The sequence below is a fragment of the Scyliorhinus torazame genome, chromosome 2, assembly GCF_047496885.1.
Source record: "Scyliorhinus torazame isolate Kashiwa2021f chromosome 2, sScyTor2.1, whole genome shotgun sequence".
NCBI lineage: Eukaryota > Metazoa > Chordata > Chondrichthyes > Carcharhiniformes > Scyliorhinidae > Scyliorhinus > Scyliorhinus torazame.
This window is the reverse complement of record NC_092708.1, coordinates 200,542,912-200,564,217: the sequence shown is the minus strand read 5'-3', so window position 1 is coordinate 200,564,217 and position 21,306 is coordinate 200,542,912. Positions and strand designations below refer to the sequence as shown.

Here is a 21,306-nt window from a genome sequence, read left to right as displayed (position 1 = left end):
GCCCAACCACCTGTCATCAGCCTATCAAACTGCCCCTGTAAATTATTTCTCTTCATCAAACCCTCCACGGTGCCTCGAATATCCTCTGTCCACCTCGACTATCTAATATAATAATAATAATCGCTGATTGTCACAAGTAGGCTTGAATGAAGTTACTGTGAAAAGCTCCTATTCGCCACATTCCGGCACCTGTTCGGGGAGGCCGGTACGGGAATTGAACCCGCGCTGCTGGTATTGTTCTGTATAACAAGCCAGCACGGTAGCATGGTGGTTAGCACAATTGCTTCACAGCTCCAGGGTCCCAGGTTCGATTCCTGGCTTGGGTCACTGTCTGTGCGGAGTCTGCGCGTTCTCCCCGTGTCTGCGTGGGTTTCCTCCGGGTGCTCCGGTTTCCTCCCACAGTCCAAAGATGTGCAGGTTAGGTGGATTGGCCATGCTAAATTGCCCTTAGTGTCCAAAATTGCCCTTCGTGTTGGGTTATGGGGATAGGGTGGATGTGTGGGCTTGGGTAGGGTGCTCTTTCAAAGAGCTGGTGCAGACTCGATGGGCCGAATGGCCTCCTTCTGCTCTGTAAATTCTATGATTCTATGATTTAGCCAAGTGTGCTAAACCAGCCCTCATATCTCATCCAATAATCGTCCCTACTCGTCTCTCCTCCTCCCAGCTCCGTGTGCCTTGAACAAGATAATCTCCCCCCGGACCACTGCCTTCAATGCCTCCCAGAATGTGGCTACCGATACCTCCCCATTTGGTTCAGCTCCACGTGGTCCTTAATCACCGACCGCACCTTATCGCAGAACCCTCGGTCCGCTCACAGCCTGAGTCTAGCCTCGATCCCGGCCTCTGTTCCTGCCTCGAGGGAGATTTTCCCTTATAAACTTATTGCCCCGTAACAGACAATCTCAACAATAAAACAATAAAATCACCCCCCCCCGAGAAGAAACCATGCACCCCCACCCCCCTGCCCCCACACTACCCGCATCTTCCAAACTCCATTGTTCCAACTCCTCCATCTCGCATGAAGGTTCAGTTCTCCTCCAGTTTATGATCTCGAATAAAATCGTTGGCCTCCTCTGGGGTTTTGAAATTATACTCCTGGTCTTCAGAGGTCATCCACAGTTTCACCGGGTTTAGCACCCCAAACCTGATCTGCCTTTGATAAAGTGGCTCCTTGACCCTGTTGAACCTGGCATGCCTTTTCGCCAGCTTCACTCCAATATCCTGATAGATTTGGACCCTGTTCCCCTCACATTCACAGTTCCATTTCTCCCTGGTCCACTGCAGGATCTTCTCCTTCACCACCAACTTGTGGAGCCTCACAATCACCACCCGGCGGCTCCCCTGCTCTTGGCTTCTGCCTTACAGACCTGTGCACTCTATCCACCTCTGGGCCCCCTCCGCGACCAGCCCCGCCAGCATCCTTGAGATGCATCTTGTAGCGCTCGTGCCTCCACACCTTCAGGCAGGCAAATTATACGCAGGTTCTGCCTTCTAGATCTGATCTCCTGCCCCTCTAACTTTGCCCTTAGCGACCTCCAATGCCACCTACAGTGCCACCACCCGATCACTGTGATCAGACATCACTCTCTCCATCTTCTGGATCTGTGACCCCTGTGCCTCCAGACACTTCTCGACTGTCTCCATTGAGCCTTTCACAAAACCTGTTTGGTCTTCGCCTATCATCCCCGGGACGCAGTCCTCGATTCACAAGGCCAACACCTTCGCCAGCAACATGGTGTCTACGTTCAGCAATGATATCGGGTGGTATGACCCACACTGCTCTGGATCCTTATCCTTCTTTAATATCAGGGAGACCAGCCGGGGGCTCAGACTCGTATAGTCTTCAATAAAACACCTCAAACACAGCATTCACCCCCTCCGGGTCCATTACCACCCTGCCCTTATCATCCCTCACTCTGCCAATCTCCCTCGCCACGTTTGATTCCTCAACTAATGGGCCAACATCCTGCTCGCCTTCTCTCCGTACTTACATACTGCCCCTCTGGCCGTCTGCAACTGCTCCACCGCCTTCCCCATAGTCACTAACTCAAACTCCATCTAGAGCCTCTGCCTCTACTTCAACAGCCCTGCCTCTGGCGCCTCCGAATATCCCTTATCCACCCTCAAAATCCCATCCACCAGTCTTGCTATCACCCTATGTAGCTCAATTGAAATGAACTCCCCCTAACCACTACCGTGAGCGCCTCCCACAGCTTGGTGGCGTGACCTCCCCCATATTGTTTAGCTCCACATACCGCCGAATGGCAGCCCTCACCCGCTCAGAAACCTCCTCATGCGCCGCAACCCCCCCCCCCCCCCAATGTGTCACGCACAAATCCCCCCACCCCCTACCAATGTGCTGCATAAACCCCTTCAGCTCCTTTGCCACTGCTGACACCCTCGGCGTCCTGGGACTTGACCAGTCCAAGCTCGGCTATATCACCATATTAAAATCCACCCCCCCATAAACAACTGGTGTGTTTCCAAATTAGGGAATCTTCCCTAACACCCGCCTCAGAAAATCTACATCATTCCAATTTGGGGCATCAATGTTTACTCCGACCACCGGCATCCCCTCCAACTTCCAGCTCACCATCACAAACCTTCCCCCCCAAATCGGCCACAATGCTCCCCACCACGAACGCCACCCGCTTATTCACCAGCACCGCCACCCCCCTCGTCTTCATATCCATCCCCGAGTGGAACACCTGCCCCACCCACCCCTTCCTCAACCTCGTCTGATCCCCTATCTTTAAATGCGTCTCCTGCAAAAAGACCACGTCTGCCTGCAGGCTGCTCAGGTGCGTGGACACACGCAATCGTTTGACCGGCCCATTCAGCCCTCTCACGTTCCATATGACCAGCCTGGTCAGATGGCTCCCCGGCCCTCCCTTGCTGATCAGCCATATGCCTTTTTGAGCCAGCCCCCGGCCCGTGTCACACGACCCTTCTGGCCCACCCCTGGATGTCCACTGCCATCGATCCCTTTCCAACTGCACCACAACAACCACACCCCTGTCAGCAACCCTCCCCTCCACCCTCCAACAAAGAACAGCCCCATTCTCCCCCCCCACTCCCGCACCTGCTTCTTGGTAACCCCACTTCACTCCCATTACCCAGCCCCCCCAGCTGGCATGGTGGCCCCCGCCAAGGCCTCCAACCTCTCTACCTCCCCCAGTACACCTCTGGCCCACCCGTACATCCCTAAAGAGTAGCAAAAGGTGCACCCACCATTGTTGTTCCCCATGAAAAAAACACTGCCCTCCAAACACCCCACCATCAAAAACTTTGAAGAACACCCAAGAATTCCAAAGTTCAAAGTCCTCACACTCTTCACTGTCCATTGGTCCCTCATAAACTCCATCGCCTCCTCTGCCCTGCTGAAATAATATTCTCGCTTCTGGAAAGTCATCCGCAGGCAGACCGGGTACAATACCCCAAACTTCACCCCCTTTTTAAAGAAGGCAGCAGTAACCCAGTTAAACCCGGCCTTCCTCTTTGCCAGTTCTGCTCCCAGGTCCTGGTACACCAGTTCATTCCCTTCCCGGGTACATTTCCTGGTCTGCTTCACCCATCGAAGAATCTTCTTGTCCAGAAAGCGGTGCAAACTCACCATCATCACCCTTGGCGGCTCGTCCGCCTGTGGCCTCCTCATCAGCGCCCTATGAGCTGGCTCAACCTCCAGGGGCCGGTCACAGACCCCCTCCCCCATCAATTTCTCCAGCATCTTAGTGTTATGGGCGAGGCGTTTTCAGAACCCCAGAATGTATCATGGAGTTCAACCAACCTCCTCTTTTAATGTATTTGTTGCTTTACCTAGCACACGGCTTGTTCCCTAGGTGTGGGAGTACAATTATGGACACGTGGGTTTTTAAACACAAAACACTGTTTATTCCATGAACTCAACTTAACATCTTAAATAAACATTGGATCTCTTAACACCCCTTACTTCAAAGATAACTCCGAAAATATTGCAGCAGTAAATAATTCCTCAAAATGTTCCTTCAAACTTCCAAGAGACTTAACACCTTTAAACAGAATCACATCAGGTTAAAGGCTTTACTATTATGAGTTTAAATCACCCAAATGATCCAGAGATAGTCTTTCATGGCAGAGATCCAGCTCACTGCAAACACAGACACTGCCAAGCTCTTTTCAAACTGCAAAACCTAAAACTGCAAAATGGCTGATCAAAAGCCCAGCACCACCCACACTCTGACATCACTGCATTTTCTTAAAGGTACATTGCGTAAACATCCATTTCTTAAAGGCGCTCTCACATGGCATTAGCCACGTGCAGACTGGTCTCCATACCTTCAATGCCTTCAGGCAACCCACAGTCCTGAGGTTTTGCCTTCTGGAGCGATTCTCCAGATCCTCCAACCTTCTCCCTCATCCTCTTCTGGCTGTCCCGTATCACTCCCACCTCGGCCACCAACGAGGCCAGCTACTCCTTGTGCTCACCCATCGCCTCCTTCACTTTCTGGTTCGCTCAGCCCTGGGACTCCAGCCTCTACTCCTCTTTCTCGATCCTCAACTTAATCAGGTCCCCCACCTTGGCCACGTCTTCCAGGGCCTCTTTCCTCTGCTGCCGAAGCTTTTCATCGAGGAACTCTATGAACTGCTCCGTCAACCACTGGACAGGCAGAGCAGCCCCCTTGCCCTCCACGATCTTCTCCTGTGGCGCACCACGAAGACTCTCCTGCACCCGCTGCTCTTTCCTTCTTGCACCACTCCTGGTCTGTGGATCCATCCACCAGCCACACCAGAGAAGCAAAACCTCGAGGCCGGCAGGGTGGCGCAGTGATTAGCTCTGTTGCCTCACGCACCGAGGATCCCAGCCCCGTATCACTGTCTGTGGGGAGTTTACACATTCTCCCCGTGTCTGCGTGGGTCTCACCCCCACAAACCAAAGGTGTACAGGGTAGGTAGATTGGCCAAGCTAAATTGCCTCTTAATTGGGAAAAAAATTAGGTACCTTAAATTTATTAAAACAAAGAAACAAAACCTTCCCCAGGCACTCCTGCACCTCTTGCTCTCAAATACTTTGCCCTTCGGGTGGGGAAAGGACCGAAAAAAATCTGCCTTGGGCGGGAGCCACATAATGTGCAACCGCTCACTCCATGACCACCCCGGAAGTCCCGGTTTACAGCTTTACTGGAAAGTTTTTTTGTATCCTCTGTAGTGAAGACAGAAGCCTAATTTCATCTGCCATTTCCTTATTACCTGTTATTAACTCCCCATTGTCACTCTCTAGAGGGCCAGCACTCACTTTGTTTGCTCTTATCCTTTTAAATATCTACTCACGTTATCTGTTTTTGTACTTCTTGCTAGCTTTACCTCAAACTAACTTCTTTCTCCTGATTAACCTTTTAGTCGTTCTCTGCCATTCTTTATATTCTGACCAATCGTCTGACCTGCCAATCATCTTTGATATTATTGCCTCTAGGTTTTTGAATCTGATATTAAAAGGAAAAAGATTATCCAACACCGTTTAATTAACGACCCCATCTAATTTGGATTTTTTTTTCCTGTCTCAATCTAGAAGAGAGTTCCTCAGAAAACTCTGTGAAGAGGTCTCTTCTGGGTTCCAGAGTTTAAAATCTCTTACATTGAACCATGTGTCCATGGCCCCTTGTACCCAACTGGTCAATTACTGGAATCAGCCTGAATCTGCCAATCCTGTCCAATCTTTCCGCAGTTGTACAGTAGAACTGCTAACATTGTAATAACTAAAACAAAAACATAAAATGCTGGATAAACTCAGCAGGTCTGGCAGCATCTGTGGTGTTAATGTTTCGAGTCCGAATGACTCTTCTACAGAACTTTATTTGTTTTTAAAATTCATTTTTATGCTCGGCCAGCATTTATTGCCCATCCCTAATTGCCTTTGAGAAGGTGGCGGTGAGTTGCCTTCTTGAACCCCTGCAATGTCTGTGGTGTAGGTGCACCCACAGCGCTATTAGGGAGGAAGTTCCAGAATTCTGACCCAGCGATGTTGAAAGAGCAGAGATATATTTCCATGTCAGGATTGTGAGTGACAGGGAGGGTTTCCAAGTATCTGCTGCCCTTGACCTTCTAGGTGGTGGTGCTTGAGGATTTGGAAGGTGCTGCCTCCGGAGCCTTGGTGAGTTCCTGCAGTGCATCTTGTAGATGGTACACTCCACCGGAGGGAGTGAATGTTGGGGAAAGGGTGCGAATCAAGCAGATCGCTTTGTCCTGTATGCTGTCACGTTTCTTCAGTGTTGTTGGAGCTGCACTCATCCCTACAAGTGGGAGTATTCCATTACACTCCTGATTTGTGCCTTGTAGATAGTGGACAGGCTTTGGGGGACGGTCAGGAGGTGAGTTGCTTACCAGAGGATTTCTAGCCTCTGACCTGCACTTGTATTTGTATGGCTAGTCCAGTTCAGTTTCTGATCAATGGTAACCCCCAGGATGTTGATTGTGGGGGATTCAGTGATGGTAATGCCAATAAATGTCAAGGGGGCAATGGTTTGATTCTCTCTTATTGGAGATGGCCATTGCCTGGCACATGAGCGGCGCAAATGTTACTTGCCACTTCCCAGCTCAAGCCTGGATATTGTCCAGGTCTTGCTGCATTTGGACATGGACTGCTTCAATGTCTGAATAGTCACAAAAGATTTGAACATCGTGCAGTCATCAGCAACATCCCCACTTCTGACCTTATGTTGGAAGGATGGTCATTGATGAAGCAGCTGAAGAGGTTGGGCCTTGGACACTATCCTGAGGAACTCCTGCAGCGATATCCTGGGACTGGGATGACTGACCTCCAATCATCACAACCATTTTCCTTTGTACCAGGTATGACTTCAACCAGCAGAGAGTTTCCCCCCAGATTCCTATTGACTTCAGTTTAGCTAGGGCTCCTTGATGTCATACTCAGTCAAATGCTGCCTTGATGTCAGTCCCCTCCCCTCACCTCTGGCATTCAGCTCTTTTATCCATGTTTGAACCAATGCTGTAATGAAGTTAGGAGCTGAGTGACCCTGACTGAACCCAAACTGAGCAGGCTATTGCCAAATAAGTGCAGCTTGATAGCACTGTTGATGATCCCTTCCATAATTTTACTGTGATTGAGAGTAGACTGATAGGGTGGTAATTGGCTTTGTTGGATTTGTCCTATTTCTTGTGTACAGGACATACCTGGGCAATTTTCTACATTGTTTGGTAGATGCCAGTGTTTCAGCTGTACTGGAACAGCTTGGTTAGGGGTGCGAAAACTTCTGGAGCACAAGTCTTCAGTACTAGGGTTGATCTCCTGGCTTGGTGGCATGGTAGAGTGGGGGATATGCTGGGCCATGAAGTTGCAGATTGTGGCTGAGTACAATTCTGCTGATGCCCAGTGTAGGTTGCTAGATCTGTTCTGCACCTATCGCATTTAGCACGATGGTAATGCCACACAACACGATGGATATTATCCCCAATGTGAAGACGGGGCTTCATCTCCACAAGGACTGTGTGGTGGTTACTCCTACCGATACTGTCATGGACAGATGCAGATTGGTGAGGACAGGGTCAAGTAGGTTTTCCCCTCTTGCTGGTTCCCTCACTGCCTATTGCAGACCCAGTCTAGCAGCTATGTACTTTCGGACTCGGCCAGCTTGGTCAGTAGTGGTGCTACCGAGCCACTCTTGGTGATGGACATTGAAGTCCCCTATCCAGAATACACTCTGTCCAAATTTCCTTCGCCAAAGGGCATTAGTGAGCCAGATCGATTTTTTACAACAATTGACAATGGTTTCATGGTCAGCATTAGACTTTTAATTCCAGATATTTATTGGATTCAATTTCCATCATCTGTTGTGGCGGGGTTTGAACCTGGATCCTCAGAGTTTCACCTTGGGTCTTTTGATCACCAGTTCAGTGACAATGCCACTACGCAACCATTTGTTCTGCTGTCTCCTTTTATAATGGGGCGCAATTCAACCAGAAAAAATCTACGATCGGCTTTCGGCGCAGTTAACCGGGTGTTTATTGGTAGCTGCAGTGCCGAGAAATGCCCTGTTACGGCAGCAGGAAAGGCTCCTCGCAGTTCGGGCATCATTTTGGAAGGCTGCCCCGATCTACCCCCCATCTTTCACCCCCCCAAGTCCACCACCCATTTTCAACCCCTCCTCCCCTCCACCTCGGGGAGGCCACCAGGGACACCCCCTCACCCTACCTTCACCTGGCAAGGCACCCCCCCGGCCCGAACCCTGGCAGTGCCAACCTGGCACCTGGGTACCCTGGCACTGCCACCATGGCAGCTACCCTGACAGCCTGGCAGTACCAGCCTAGCACCCTGGCACTTCCAGGGTGGCACTTTGAGGCTGTGCCAAGGTGCCTGGGCATCAACGGCAGTGCCTGCTCTGTATCCTACTACCCGGGGTCTCGAATGGCCTGGTAGACCCCACTAGGTGCCATTATGACTGTTCCACGTTTGTGTACTAAATAGTGCACTGGCGAGGTCTCCCAGGTGCGGCAGCTAAGTCCCGAGCACCACGAGAATCCGCGACGCATATTTAAATATGCCAATCTGGATCACGCCCTGTGAGGGTGAGATCCAGATCGCAATCTGTCGGGAGATTTTGTTAAATCTCACGAGGCATTTCGAGTGTCGCAAATCCCATGAGAGGACACTTGCGAGATTCAGTGGTCTCATCCCGACATCAGGTCGAGCACGACAAGGCTGCTGAATTGCGCCCATGGTATCCCCTTTAGATGATGGATCATACTTTAGTGCCCAGACACCACCAAGCCTTTAAGTCCCCACTTCCCTATCTCCCTCACCTCTACCAGTCTTACAACTGAACTAGATCTCTGCTTTCCTCCAACTCTGGCCTCTCTTGTGCATCTCTAAATTCCTTCACTTTACCCTGTTGGCCATGCCTTCAGCTGCCTTGGTCCTCGGCTCTGGAATTGTCTTCTTAAACCTCTCCATTCCTCTACCTCTCCACCATTAAAACCTCACATATCCTCATACAATAATAATCATCTTTATTAGTGTTACAAGTAGGCTTACATTAACATTGCAATGATGTAACTGTGAAAATCCCCTAGTCGCCACATTCCGGCACCTGTTCGGGTACACGGAGGGAGAATTCAAAATGCCCAATTCACCTAATAAGCACGTCTTTCGGGACTTGTGTGAGGAAACCGGAGCACCCGGAGGAAACCCACACAGACACGGGGAGAACGTGCAGACTCCGCACGGACAGTGACCCAAGCGGGAACTGGACCTGGAACCCTGGCGCCGTGAAGCAACAACACCTTGCGGAACACCACTAGTCACCGGCTGCCATCCTGAAAAGGACCCCTTTATCCCCACTCTCTGCCTCTTGACAGTCATCCAATCCTCTATCCATGCTGGTATCCTGCCCCTAACACCATGGGGTCTTATTTTATTTAGCAAAACCCCCCCTGATAACCAGTGGTCAAAGGTGCTTTGCAGATGGTACAAAAAACGGACAGAACAGGTTTCAGGCTCAGCCTCTCATCTCTGCAGATCTTGGCTGAGGGTAAAGTTTACGGTGCTGCAGTTCACCTCTTGTTCAGTTGCCCATGCCAATGTCAGAAGGTTGTGTGTTCAGGGTCCAGGTCAAAACTTGACCGTGTGATGTAGATTGACATTTGCAGTGCAGTACCGAGGGGCGAGCAGCACTGTTGGAGGTGCCAACTTTCGGCTACAATAATCCAACGCCCTTTCTGCCTCAGGTGGAAATGAAATGATGGGTGGAATTCTACCGAGGCGGCAGGGGTCCCATAGTCCAGGCTGTAAATGGTTGTGGGAGTTGGAGGGGTGGCGGTGGGGGTGGTAACCCCCCCCCCCCCCCCCCCACATCGGCAGGAATGGAAACTGCGGTTGGGATTCTCCGTCCGTTCACGGCAGGGGGCATTTCCGGTCCTGCTGCAGTGAATGGGAGCTTTGACTGAGTGCCAAATCCTCCGTCCTCGCTGGCAGTGGGTGGACTCGTAATGGAGAATCCCGGCCTGCCTTTCTGCCAGCAGCAACCATTTGGATGGCTGAGTCAATCAGGCAGGCCCTGATGAGGGGGCAATAGGGAGAGCGTTGGTTGATGATGGTGGATGATACCAGTGCTCAGGGATGGTAATTGCCATCAGGGGCGGGGACTCTCACTGAGCCAGAGACCAAAAAGGAAGCATCCTTCAACTGTGGAGACTGGCAGGGTTTACCTACCAGCCTCCCCTTGTGGTCTGCTCGATGCGGGCAAAATGCCTGTGGAGGCTGAAATGGGGTCCAGGTGAATGGCCTGTCTGCCACCTTTCTTGCTGCTGGAAAAATAGCATGGAGGACATCGGGCACACTACCAATGCCTCACTGCACCTTTTTGCCGGTCTTCCTGCCTTCTTGCCCACTCCCCCCATCCCCGCAAAGAGCTGGCAGAATTCAGCTCATTATGTTTAGGAAGAGCACGGGAATTCTCCCCGGTGTCCTGACCAATATCTATCTTTCAACCAAAACCCCTAAAAACATATTATCTGATCAGCAGAAGATTGTTGATTGTAGGCTATTGTTGTCCATAGGTTTACTGCCATGGGGCACAGTGGTTAGCACTGCTGCCTCACAGGATCGATCCTGGCTCTGGGTCACTGTCCGTGTGGAGTTTGCACATTCTCCCCGTGTTTGCATGGGTTTCGGCCCCACAACCCAAAGATGTGCAGCGTAGGTGGATTGGCCACACTAAATTGCCCCTTACTTGGAAAAAATTAATTGGGTACTCTAAATTTATTTTAAAGAAATAAATAAAGTTTGCTGCCATGTTCTCTACATCACAACAGTGACTACACTTCAAAGTACCTCATTGGCTATAAAGCATTGTGAGACATCTGGTGGTCGTGCAAACGGCTATATAAATGCAAGTTTTTCTTTCTGATAGTTATGGTGCAAATGAAAGCGAGGCACCAACTGTGAGGCATGCTTCCCAGAATGCATTGTAACCAAGAAAGAAGTAAGGAGTCTATGACCACCAGGACATCAAAACTCATGTTGCTCTGCAAAATGTGGGACCAATTATGGGACCAATTTTAATGTGACCCCCTTCCAATTCTGATGAGATGAGGTGTAGTATGGTCTGATTTAATAGCAGGCGTGCGGGTGTGGGTTACTGGGTGTAAAGACAACTCTCCTCCTGATCAGGTGGGATTCCCACCCAGCAAGGTAGATTAAAATTGCAACCAAATGTTTCTCAGCTAATCCGAAAGGGTACTTTGGCGCTAATGGCTTTGAGCTGTATCCATGCTTCAACTCTTTTCCTTTTCCCCTCAGGGTGGAGAGCATTGTTACTATCACGGGCAGATACGAGGCATTGCCAGGTCCAAAGTTGCACTGTCCACCTGCGATGGTCTTCAGTAAGTATGACCGGGAGCTCTCCTGGTGAATATTGTGTGGGACTTGCAGGCTTAACGTCGGGGTTACCTGAGGGGGTTTTCTGAGTGAAAGGATGCTCAGCGGAAAGGGCTGAGCCTGGCCTGCTGCCCTTTCACCTCTTAGCATCAAAGTTCAAATCCAATGCAGATCAGTGGAATGAAAAGGATGGGGAGGTTAAACCGAGTCACTGGTGGATAATAGAAAGCTGCCCTCATGAGGCAGTCTTGCTCCTAGAAAGTCACAAGATAATGGAGGGTAGGGGGAAATGGAGATGCCCCACAATAATGAGGGTGCTTTGTATGTCCTGTAGGGCGAGATTGCCTCTGCAGCACGATGTACTCTATCGGGGCAGCACGGTAGCATTGTGGATAGCACAATTGCTTCACAGCTCCAGGGTCCCAGGTTCAATTCTGGATTGGATCACTGTCTGTGCGGAGTCTGCACATCCTCCCCGTGTGTGTGTGGGTTTCCTCCGGGTACTCCGGTTTCTTCCCACAGTCCAAAGATGTGCAGGTTAGGTGGATTGGCCATGATAAATTGCCCTTCGTGTCCAAAATTGCCCTTAGTGTTGGGTTGGGTTGGGTTGGGTTACTGGATTATGGGGATAGGGTGGAGGTGTTGACCTTGGGTAGGGTGCTCTTTCCAAGAGCCAGTGCAGACTCGATGGGCCGAATGGCCTCCTTCTGCACTGTAAATTCTATGAAATCTACCTTCCATCTCCTGAAAAGCAAGTATAAACCCAAAGGGACTTTTTATTAACTCATACCAAGACCCATAGTTCAGTGTTCTACTAGAGACTAAGGACGTTTGGCTCGCAGAACAGGCTTCAGATAAACTGTCTCTTTGCATGTGTGGAGGCCTTCAGCGTCATTGAGGCGGCCTCCCTGCGACAACCCTCTGATTGGCAGAGCCTTTTGCCCTCGACCATCCTGAATTTATTGTATCTACTTACCCCATCTCCATGTTGAGCTGCCCTCAGAGTTTCTGACCTTCCTCAGCAGCACCAGCTCTCCTGGCGGCACTGCTGTGGCTTCGGGGCTGCCTGTTCCCTGACTAGGCCTCTAGCCTCAGGAACCGAGCTGCCCTGCTGGTGGCACATGCGGCCTCGGGAAGTCCCTTTAGGTCCCAACATTGGCATCCCAAAGCCGGTGGTAAATGTCACCCCCTTACCGCTGTGAAAGCCCATCATCCAGTTAGCCTGCAACAGTCTGAAGCAATGATAACACTGTTCAATCCTCTCAACATGCTGTCTTGTAAGAGTCATAATGGACGGTTCTGTGTACAATGATTTGACCAAACTCAGGATTTCTCACCCACTTTCTTAATTTCCTCAAAACTGGCTATTAAAAATCCAAGTCTTAAAAACCCAGCACCTTAAGCGCCCAGGTCCAGGGAACTTTAGGTTACATCTAACCTCATACTAAACCTGATCTGGAAGGAATGCTAACACTGGTCGAAGGGTAAATGAGGGTTGTTGATGCGACAGCAACTCTTCACCTTCAGCAACACAACAGGGACCAAAGATGAGGAAACTCGGAGTGAGGGGAAGCAGTTAAAATTTTGGGACGGTAGCATTGGCAAGCATTGTCGAGATCCTGGACACTACGAGAGAGCGCTGGCCTCATTCTAATACTATGTCATGTCTCTCTCTTTCTCTTTCTAGTGGCATGTTTGATGATGGTAACTATATGTATATCATCGAGCCATTGGCGCAGACACATACAGAGGTGAGTGGCAACTATTATTTATTTTATACTGGTGGATGGTAGTGCCACCAATATTGTTGATATGATAGCCCTCGGAATTGTTTTTTTTCTTTATTTCTTTTTAAAATTAAATTTAAAGTGCCCAAGGGGCACATCTTTGGGTTGTGGGGTGAGACCCACGGAGACCACTGGAGAGACCTCGTAATTGTTAATGTAGCTCATGACTCTCAGGATGCAAGCGTCGCTAGCAAGGTCAACATCTGTTTCCCAACACTAATTGCCCTTGAGCAGGTGCTGGTGAGCCGCTGCAGTCCGTGTGGTGAGGGCACTTTTTGCAGTAGTTTTAATACAACTGAGCGGTTTGCTAGGCCATTGCAAGAACAGTCTGGTGTGTGACACCCGAGGTGTGAGGTTAGAGTCATTCATAGACAACACTGGGCAAGAGCACCAAGTTTATTTCCCCAAGGGACACAGTAATCAACAGTAACTTTCACATTGTGACTTTAACATCAATCAACATTACCAGAAACAGATTGATCATTGTCACATTGCTGTTTGTGGGAGCTTGCTGTGCACAGATTAGCTGCCATGTTTCTTCCATTACATGTGTGACTAGGCTGCAAGTACTTAATTGGTTATTTGGATATCGGGTGGTTATGCGTTGTGTAAGTGTAAGTCTTTCGAGTCTGTATTCTTCACCCACTTGTGCCTTTGACCAGAGATCATCTAAGGTTGACTCACTCTGGAGATTTGAAACAGTGTAATGTATCAATCGACATGACATTGAGGCTGCTGAGTTGTCAACCATTTTGCATCGGAAGCTGTCCTCCCAACTGATAGAAATTGCCCGGACCCCGGGGGCAGCACGGTGGCGCAGTGGGTAGCATTGCTGCCTCACGGCGCCGAGGTCCCAGGATCGATCCCGGCTCTTGGTCACTGTCTGTGTGGAGTGTCATGTGAGAGTACCTTTAAGAAATGGGTGTTTACTACTGCAGTGATGTCAGAGAGTGGGTGGAGCTGGGCTGTCTGTCAGCTTTTTACTTTAGGTTTTGAGCAGGCTGCAGGGTATGTTTTAGTTTCGTTTTCAGTGTTGGAGCTGAAGCCAGACCAAGCAGGTGTACTGCTGTTCTCTCTGCCATCAAAAGACTATCTCTTGATCGTTGGTGAATTCAGAATTATAAATGTTTTCAGTAGTGAATTTAACCTGATGTGCTTCTGATAAAGGTTTTGTTTTTAAGTCGTATGGATGTTAAAACGGAAAGCTTAAAGGTTTACTTAGTGTTGTAGTCTTTGGGGGTTGTATTTGAATTAATGGTTGCTAAGATGTTCACTGTATGTTTTAAAAAGGTTAACTTGAGTTCATGGAATAAAAAGTGTTGTGCTTTAAATAAATACTTTGCCATTTCTGCTGTACCACACCTGTAGAGTGAGCCGTGTGCTCCCCATACCACAATCTAGTAAAAGTTGTGGGTCGGGTGAACTCCATGATACACAGTGGGGTTCTCTAAACCCTGGCCGATAACAAATTGGGGGCTCGTCCGGGATAAAAGTCTATCTATAGGATTGGCTTTGTGAACTTAAAGACAGTGAGGGGTGAGCATATTGTTGGTGCTTTTCAGGTGTGGTATTTTAGTTTAAGTAGGGAGTGTGTTGTGGACAATGGCTCTTTCAGAGGTTCTGAAGTTTTTGGGGGTGGAGACGGTCACAAGCAGTACCTTACGGACAGAGACTAAAAGCAGGCTGTTAGATTTGGCAAAAACATTGCAGTTAACAATACCTGACAAAATGCGAAAAGATGAGGTCATTATGGCGGTGGCTAAGCATTTAAAGTTGCCTGAGATACAGTTTGACTCATTGGAAATAGCAAAAATTCAGTTATGAATTAAATAAATGGAACATGAGAAAGAATTAAAGCAGCTTGAATACGAAAGTGAGAGAGGGAAAGAGAGAGAGAGAGGAAAAAGCGAGACAAGAAAGGAAAACAGAAAGAATAGCCTTAGCAGAACAAAAAGAAAGAGAAAGGGAGATACAGATCAGGGAAAAAGATAAAGAGAGAGAGTTTGAACTTCAGAAAATGGCCATGAAACATGACAGTCAGTTAAAATTGGCAGACGTAAAGGGAAACGTACAGTTGGCGGATAGTAATGAGGATAGTGAGAAAGAGCGTCAAAGTCGAAGGCTTGGTGGGAATCTATTTAAATATGTCCAAGCATTGCCAAGGTTTGATGAGAAGGAGGTGGAAGCCTTTTTCATTTCATTTGAGAAGGTAGCTAAACAAATGAAATGGCCACAGGACATGTGGGTATTACTGATTCAAACAAATCTGGTAGGTAGGGCTAGTGAAGTGTTTGCATCACTATCAGAGGAGGTATCTGAGTCGTATGAAGAGGTGAACAAATCCATCTTAGGGGCATATGAATTAGTGCCTGAAGCCTACAGACAACGGTTTAGAAATTTAAGGAAAAAATTTGGTCAAACATACATGGAGTTTGAAAGGACCAAACAAAGTAATTTTGATAGGTGGATAAGGGCTTGGAAAATAGACCAAACGTATGAAGCTCTCAGAGAAATTATGCTTTTGGAGGAGTTTAAAAATTCAATTCCTGATGTAGTGAGAACTCATGTGGAAGAGTAGAGGGTTAAAACTGCGAGATTAGCAGCAGAAATGGCAGATGATTATGAATTAGTTGATAAATCAAAGCTTGATTTCCGACATCAGTTTCAGCCTGTGAGGGATAGAAACTGGGGACATGAGAAATACTCAAGTGGTAAAGGTAAAGGTGATCTGATGGGAGATAATAAGGGGAGTGTACCTCAGACTAAAAAATAAATCCAGGACGGTGGAAGAGACATGAAAAGTTTCAAATGTTTCCACTGTAATAAACGAGGTCATGTAAAGTCACAGGGTTGGTCGTTGAAGAAAAGCACTGGGAAGGCTGATGTGGTTAAACAGGATAAGACAGTAGGGTTTGTTAAAGTGGTAAAGGAAAGCACAAGTGAAGCGAAGGAGGTGCAAAAGATTGTTACAGCATGATCAAGAGGTGATTGATAAGAAGATGCCAGATCTCTATCAAGAATTTATTTGTGTGGGTAAAGTTTACTCATGTGTATCAGGAGGAGCAGGGAAAGAAGTCACAATTTTAAGAGATACAGGAGCTAGTCAGTCTTTAATGGTAAGAGATGAGGAGTTATGTAGTTTGGGAAGAATGTTGCCAGAAAAAGTGGTAATATGTGGAATTCAGGGTGAGAGGAGTAGTGTTCAATTATATAAGGTAAGGTTGGAAAGTCCAGTGAAGAGTGATGAAGTGGTAGGAGTAATAGAGAAACTACCTTGTCCAGGAATACAGTTTATCTTGGGTAATGATATAGCTGGATCGCAGGTGGGAGTGATGCCTACTGTGGTTGATAAGCCAGTGGAAAATCAGACAACAGAAGTGTTGAAGGACGAATATCCTGGGATTTTTCCGGATTGTGTAGTAACAAGGTCGCAAAGTCACAGGTTAAGACAAGAGGAGAAATCAAAGAGTGAAGATGAAGTTGAAGTGCAATTATCAGAAACGATTTTTGATCAGATGGTTGAAAAAGAACAAGGACAGGTGGAGGATGAGGCGGATATTTTTAGTTCAGGAAAATTGGCAGAGTTACAACAAAAAGATATAGAAATAAAACGGATGTATCAGAAAGCATACACGGAAGAGGAATCTGAGTGTATACCAGAGTGTTATTACCGTACAAGTGATGTCTTGATGAGAAAATGGAGATCTTTACATATGCAGGCGGATGAAAAGTGGGCAGAAGTAGTATTGCCGGTAGGGTATAGAATGGAGATGTTGCAAGTTGCACATGAGGTACCAGTGGGAGGTCATTTGGGAATAAGGAAAACTCAAGCTAAAATCCAGAAACATTTTTATTGGCCTGGACTACATAAAGATGTAATTACATTTTGTCAATCATGTCACACATGCCAAGTGATGGGGAAACCTCAAGCAGTGATAAAACTAGCGCCCTTAATGCCCAAACCAGCATTTGAGGAACCTTTTACAAGGGTCCTAATTGATTGCATAGGACCGCTTCCGAAAACAAAAAGTGGGAATCAATATCTTTTGGTGATAATTGATGCGTCTACTAGGTTTCCAGAGGCCATTCCAGTACGTAATCTTACAGCTAAAAAGATTGTGGAGGAGTTACTTAAACTCTTTACATATATGGACTACTCACAGAAACAATTGGATCAAGGATCAAATTTTATCTCAAGGTTATTCAAAGAAGTTATGGATAGCTTAGGAATAAAACAATTTAAATCAACTGCGTACCATCCAGAATCGCAGGGAGCATTAGAAAGGTGGCATCAGACATTAAAGACAATGTTGAGGGCTTATTGTCAAGATTATCCAGAGGATTGGGATAAAGGAATTCCATTTGTTCTGTTTGCAATTAGGGATGCACCTAATGAGTCAACCAAATTTAGTCCTTTTGAACTAATTTTTGGTCATGACGTAAGAGGACCACTTAAATTGATTAAGGAAAAATTGGTGAGTGAGAAATCGGAAATTATATTATTGGATTACGTGTCACATTTTAGGAAACGATTAAATAGAGCAGGTGAATTGGCTAGACAACATTTGAAAGTTGCACAAACTGTGATGAAACGGGTAGCGGACAAGAAATCCAAAGTTTGTAGTTTTGCCAGTGGAAAGTTTTAATATTGTTACCAGTGGTAGGTGAACCTTTAAAAGCTAGGTTTTGTGGACCTTATCAGATTGAAAGGAAATTAAGTGAGTTGAATTATGTGGTAAAAACACCAGATAGAAGGAAACTCACCGAGTGTGCCATGTGAATATGCTTAAAAGGTACTTTGAAAGCGAAGGAGAGAAAAATAAGTGGTTTTTAATGATTCTAACTCAAAATGACGAACCAAATCCAGATAACTGTGAATTTGACATACCTCAAATTAAATTGGAAAACGAGGATGTTCTTAAAAATTGGAATAAATTGTTGAGTTACCTTCCAGAGGAAAAACGGACTGACCTGAAAGAGTTATTGATATCACATGGGCAAGTTTGTGGAGATAAATTGGGAAGTACTAAAATGGCTAGACATGATGTAGGTGTGGGAAATGCTGTTCCAATCAAATAACATCCATACAGACGTAACCCTTTAAAATTGACACAGGTTAACAAAGAGATTGAGAGTATGCTTAAAAATGGCATAATTGAAGTGGGTTGCAGCCAATGGAGCTCATCCATAGTGATGGTACCTAACCCAGACGGTATCCAACGGTTGTGTGTGGACTTTAGAAAGGTGAATGCAGTTACAAGAAAGCACTCTTATCCTATCCCACGTTTGGAGGATTGCATTGAGAAAGTGGGACAATCAGCTTCTATTTCCAAACTGGATTTACTTAAAGGTTACTGGCAGGTACCTTTATCCGAAAGGGCGAAGGAGATTTCAGCTTTTGTGATTCCAGATGGTATATACCAATTCAAAGTTATGCCATTTGGCATGAAAAACGCCCCAGCCACATTTCAACGGTTAACTAACAAAGTTGTTTCAGGATTACCCAATTGTGCGGTATACATCGACGATCTGGTAATTTTCAGCCAGACATGGACAGAACATTTGAAACATCTGATGGAGTTATTCAATCGACTTCAGGAAGCGCGTTTGGTGATAAACCTAGCCAGAAGTGAATTTGGAAAGGCCCAAGTCACTTTCCTTGGCCATACACTCGGACAGGGTCGAATGGTCACACGGGATGTGAAACCAACAGTTATTGAGGAGTTTCCGATACCCTCAAAACGACCGGAAATAATGCGATTTCTTGGCATTTGATCGAACATTTGTGCAAATGTTTTGTAGTGTGATTGCTCCACTGATGGACTTGCTTAAGAAACGCCAAAACTTTCAGTGGACAGCGGACTTTCAACAGGCATTTGACTGCCTGAAAGCTGTGATAACCAATGCTCCTGTGTTGGAGAATTACAAGGGACTCTGTGATCAGATTGAACTAAAGTTTCTGACTTTAAAGAGAAATGCTGAGGCGTAGAGAAATGGATGGATCGCGCAGAGACCTTCTTGTTCAAAGAGACTGTCAATCGAGAAGGATTTCAGTTGGTGGAAGAAAAACGAAACAAAAATGGACTATATTATTATACCTGTTTGTGTGTGTTGTTTTTTGAAATGAAAAAGTATATTTACTGTGTGCATTTCTTAAAGAATGGTGAAAAGGTGAAAAATGAAACCATCTTGAAGTTGAAGGTTCATTTTTTTTTCTTGAGGGGAGGTGTCATGTGAGAGTACCTTTAAGAAATGGGTGTATATAAATGGGTGTGTATATAAATATCTGTAGTGAGAGTACCTTTAAGAAATGGGTGTTTACTACTGCAGTGATGTCAGAGAGTGGGTGGAGCTGGGCTGTCTGTCAGCTTTTTACATTCGTTTTTGAGCAGGCTGCAGGGTGTGTTTTAGTTTCGTTTCCCATATTGGAGCTGAAGCCAGCCCAAGCAGGTGTACTGCTGTTCTCTCTGCCATCAAAAGACTATCTCTTGATCGTTGGTGAATTCAGAATTATAAATGTTTTCAGTAGTGAATTTAACCTGATGTGCTTCTGATAAAGGTTTTGTTTTTAAGTCGTATGGATGTTAAAAAGGAAAGCTTAAAGATTTACTTAGTGCTGTAGTCTTTGGGGGTTGTATTTGAATTAATGGTTGCTAAGATGTTCACTGTATGTTTTAAAAAGGTTAACTTGAGTTCATAGAATAAACATTGTTTTGCTTTAAAAAAATACTTTGCCATTTCTGCTGTACCACACCTGTAGAGTGGGGTGTGTGCTCCTCATACCACAATCTAGTAATAGTTGTGGGTCAGGTGAACTCCATGATACACTTTGGGGTTCTCTAAACCCTGGCCCATAACAGGAGTTTGCACATTCTCCCCGTGTTTGCGTGGGTTTCGCCCCCACAACCCAAAGATATGCAGGATAGGTGGATTGGCCACGCTAAGTTGCCCCTTAATTGGATAAAATGAATTGGGTACACTAAATTTTTTTTTTTTTAAAGAAATTGCACGGACCTTCGGAACACAACACAGTATTTTTTCAGAGAGTCGTGACAAATGGGTCTTTGTCTGGTTGGCAAGATGTAACTAGTGGGGTGCCACAGGGTTTGGTCCTTGGGCCCTAGCAATTTACAACCTATATTAATGACTTGGATACAAGGATCTATTGCCAAATTTGTTGTCGACACAAAATAGGTGGGACAGTAAGTTCCAATGAGGAAATGAGAACCTTACAAATGGATATAGATAGGTTAGGAGAGTGGGCCAAAATGTGGCAGATGGAGTTTAACGTGGATAAGTGTGTGGTCATGCATTTTGGTTGGAAAAATGGGAAGGCAACTAATTATCTAAATGGGGACAGACTTCAGGGTGCTTAGTTGCAGAGGGATCTAGGTGTCCTCGTTCATGAGTCAACAGAAAATGAGCATGCAGGCACAGCAGATAATAAAGAAAGTGAATGGAATGTTGGCATTTATAACTAAATGAATTGAGTATAAAGGTAAGGAAGTGTTGTTGCGATTATACAAGGCATTGGCGAGACTACTCATGGACTATTGTGCATGGTTGTAGTGCATTTATATAGTGCCTTTAACCCCTTAGGGTTTCCCAAAGTTTGTTACAATTCCTGTTTATTTCTAACAAGAACCATAATGAAATATGCAGTAAATGCAACTGGCTAAATGTTATCTAATTCCTAATTCCCCACTTTAACTCTCTCCCCCCCCCCCCCCCCCCCCAAATCATCCACCCTCTACACACACACACAAGACAGACACACACAGTAGGGAAGAAATTAGTAAAAATACATAAGCAAAAGGAAAAAAAGAGTATTTGTTTCAGATGGTGGGTTCCATCATCTTACTCCTCTTCAAACTGCTTTTAGTTTGGGGTTTTATTGTAGGTTCATTCAGGTCTCTGTAGTTTCAGAAATACAGCACTCACAGGCCAATTACCTTTCTTTGCAGCCTGTCATGGTTTTTCTGTAGATTCATTCATTCTCTGCCACTCCAGGAATACAGAATTCACAGCCTTTCTGGAGAAAGATAGAGAACATCCTTACCTTTGTGCTGCTGAGAGTCAAAATTGAAACTCCATGGAACTCTGAAAATCATTCCACTGGGATCACCACCTGTTACTGGGCAAAGTACAGCC

General features: G+C 46.5%; 1 protein-coding gene across 4 annotated transcripts in view; it reads left to right on the top strand.

The window, feature by feature from the left end:
* Nucleotides 1-21,306, top strand: part of LOC140395135 (disintegrin and metalloproteinase domain-containing protein 23-like) — a 256,264-nt gene that overhangs the window by 110,500 nt on the left and 124,458 nt on the right. For all 4 annotated transcript variants that reach the window (XM_072482631.1, XM_072482614.1, XM_072482622.1 and 1 more), the window contains exons 5-6: nt 11,291-11,373; nt 13,056-13,119. In XM_072482631.1, the coding sequence (XP_072338732.1) occupies nt 11,291-11,373; nt 13,056-13,119 (147 nt within the window). The remainder of the gene's footprint in view (nt 1-11,290; nt 11,374-13,055; nt 13,120-21,306) is intronic.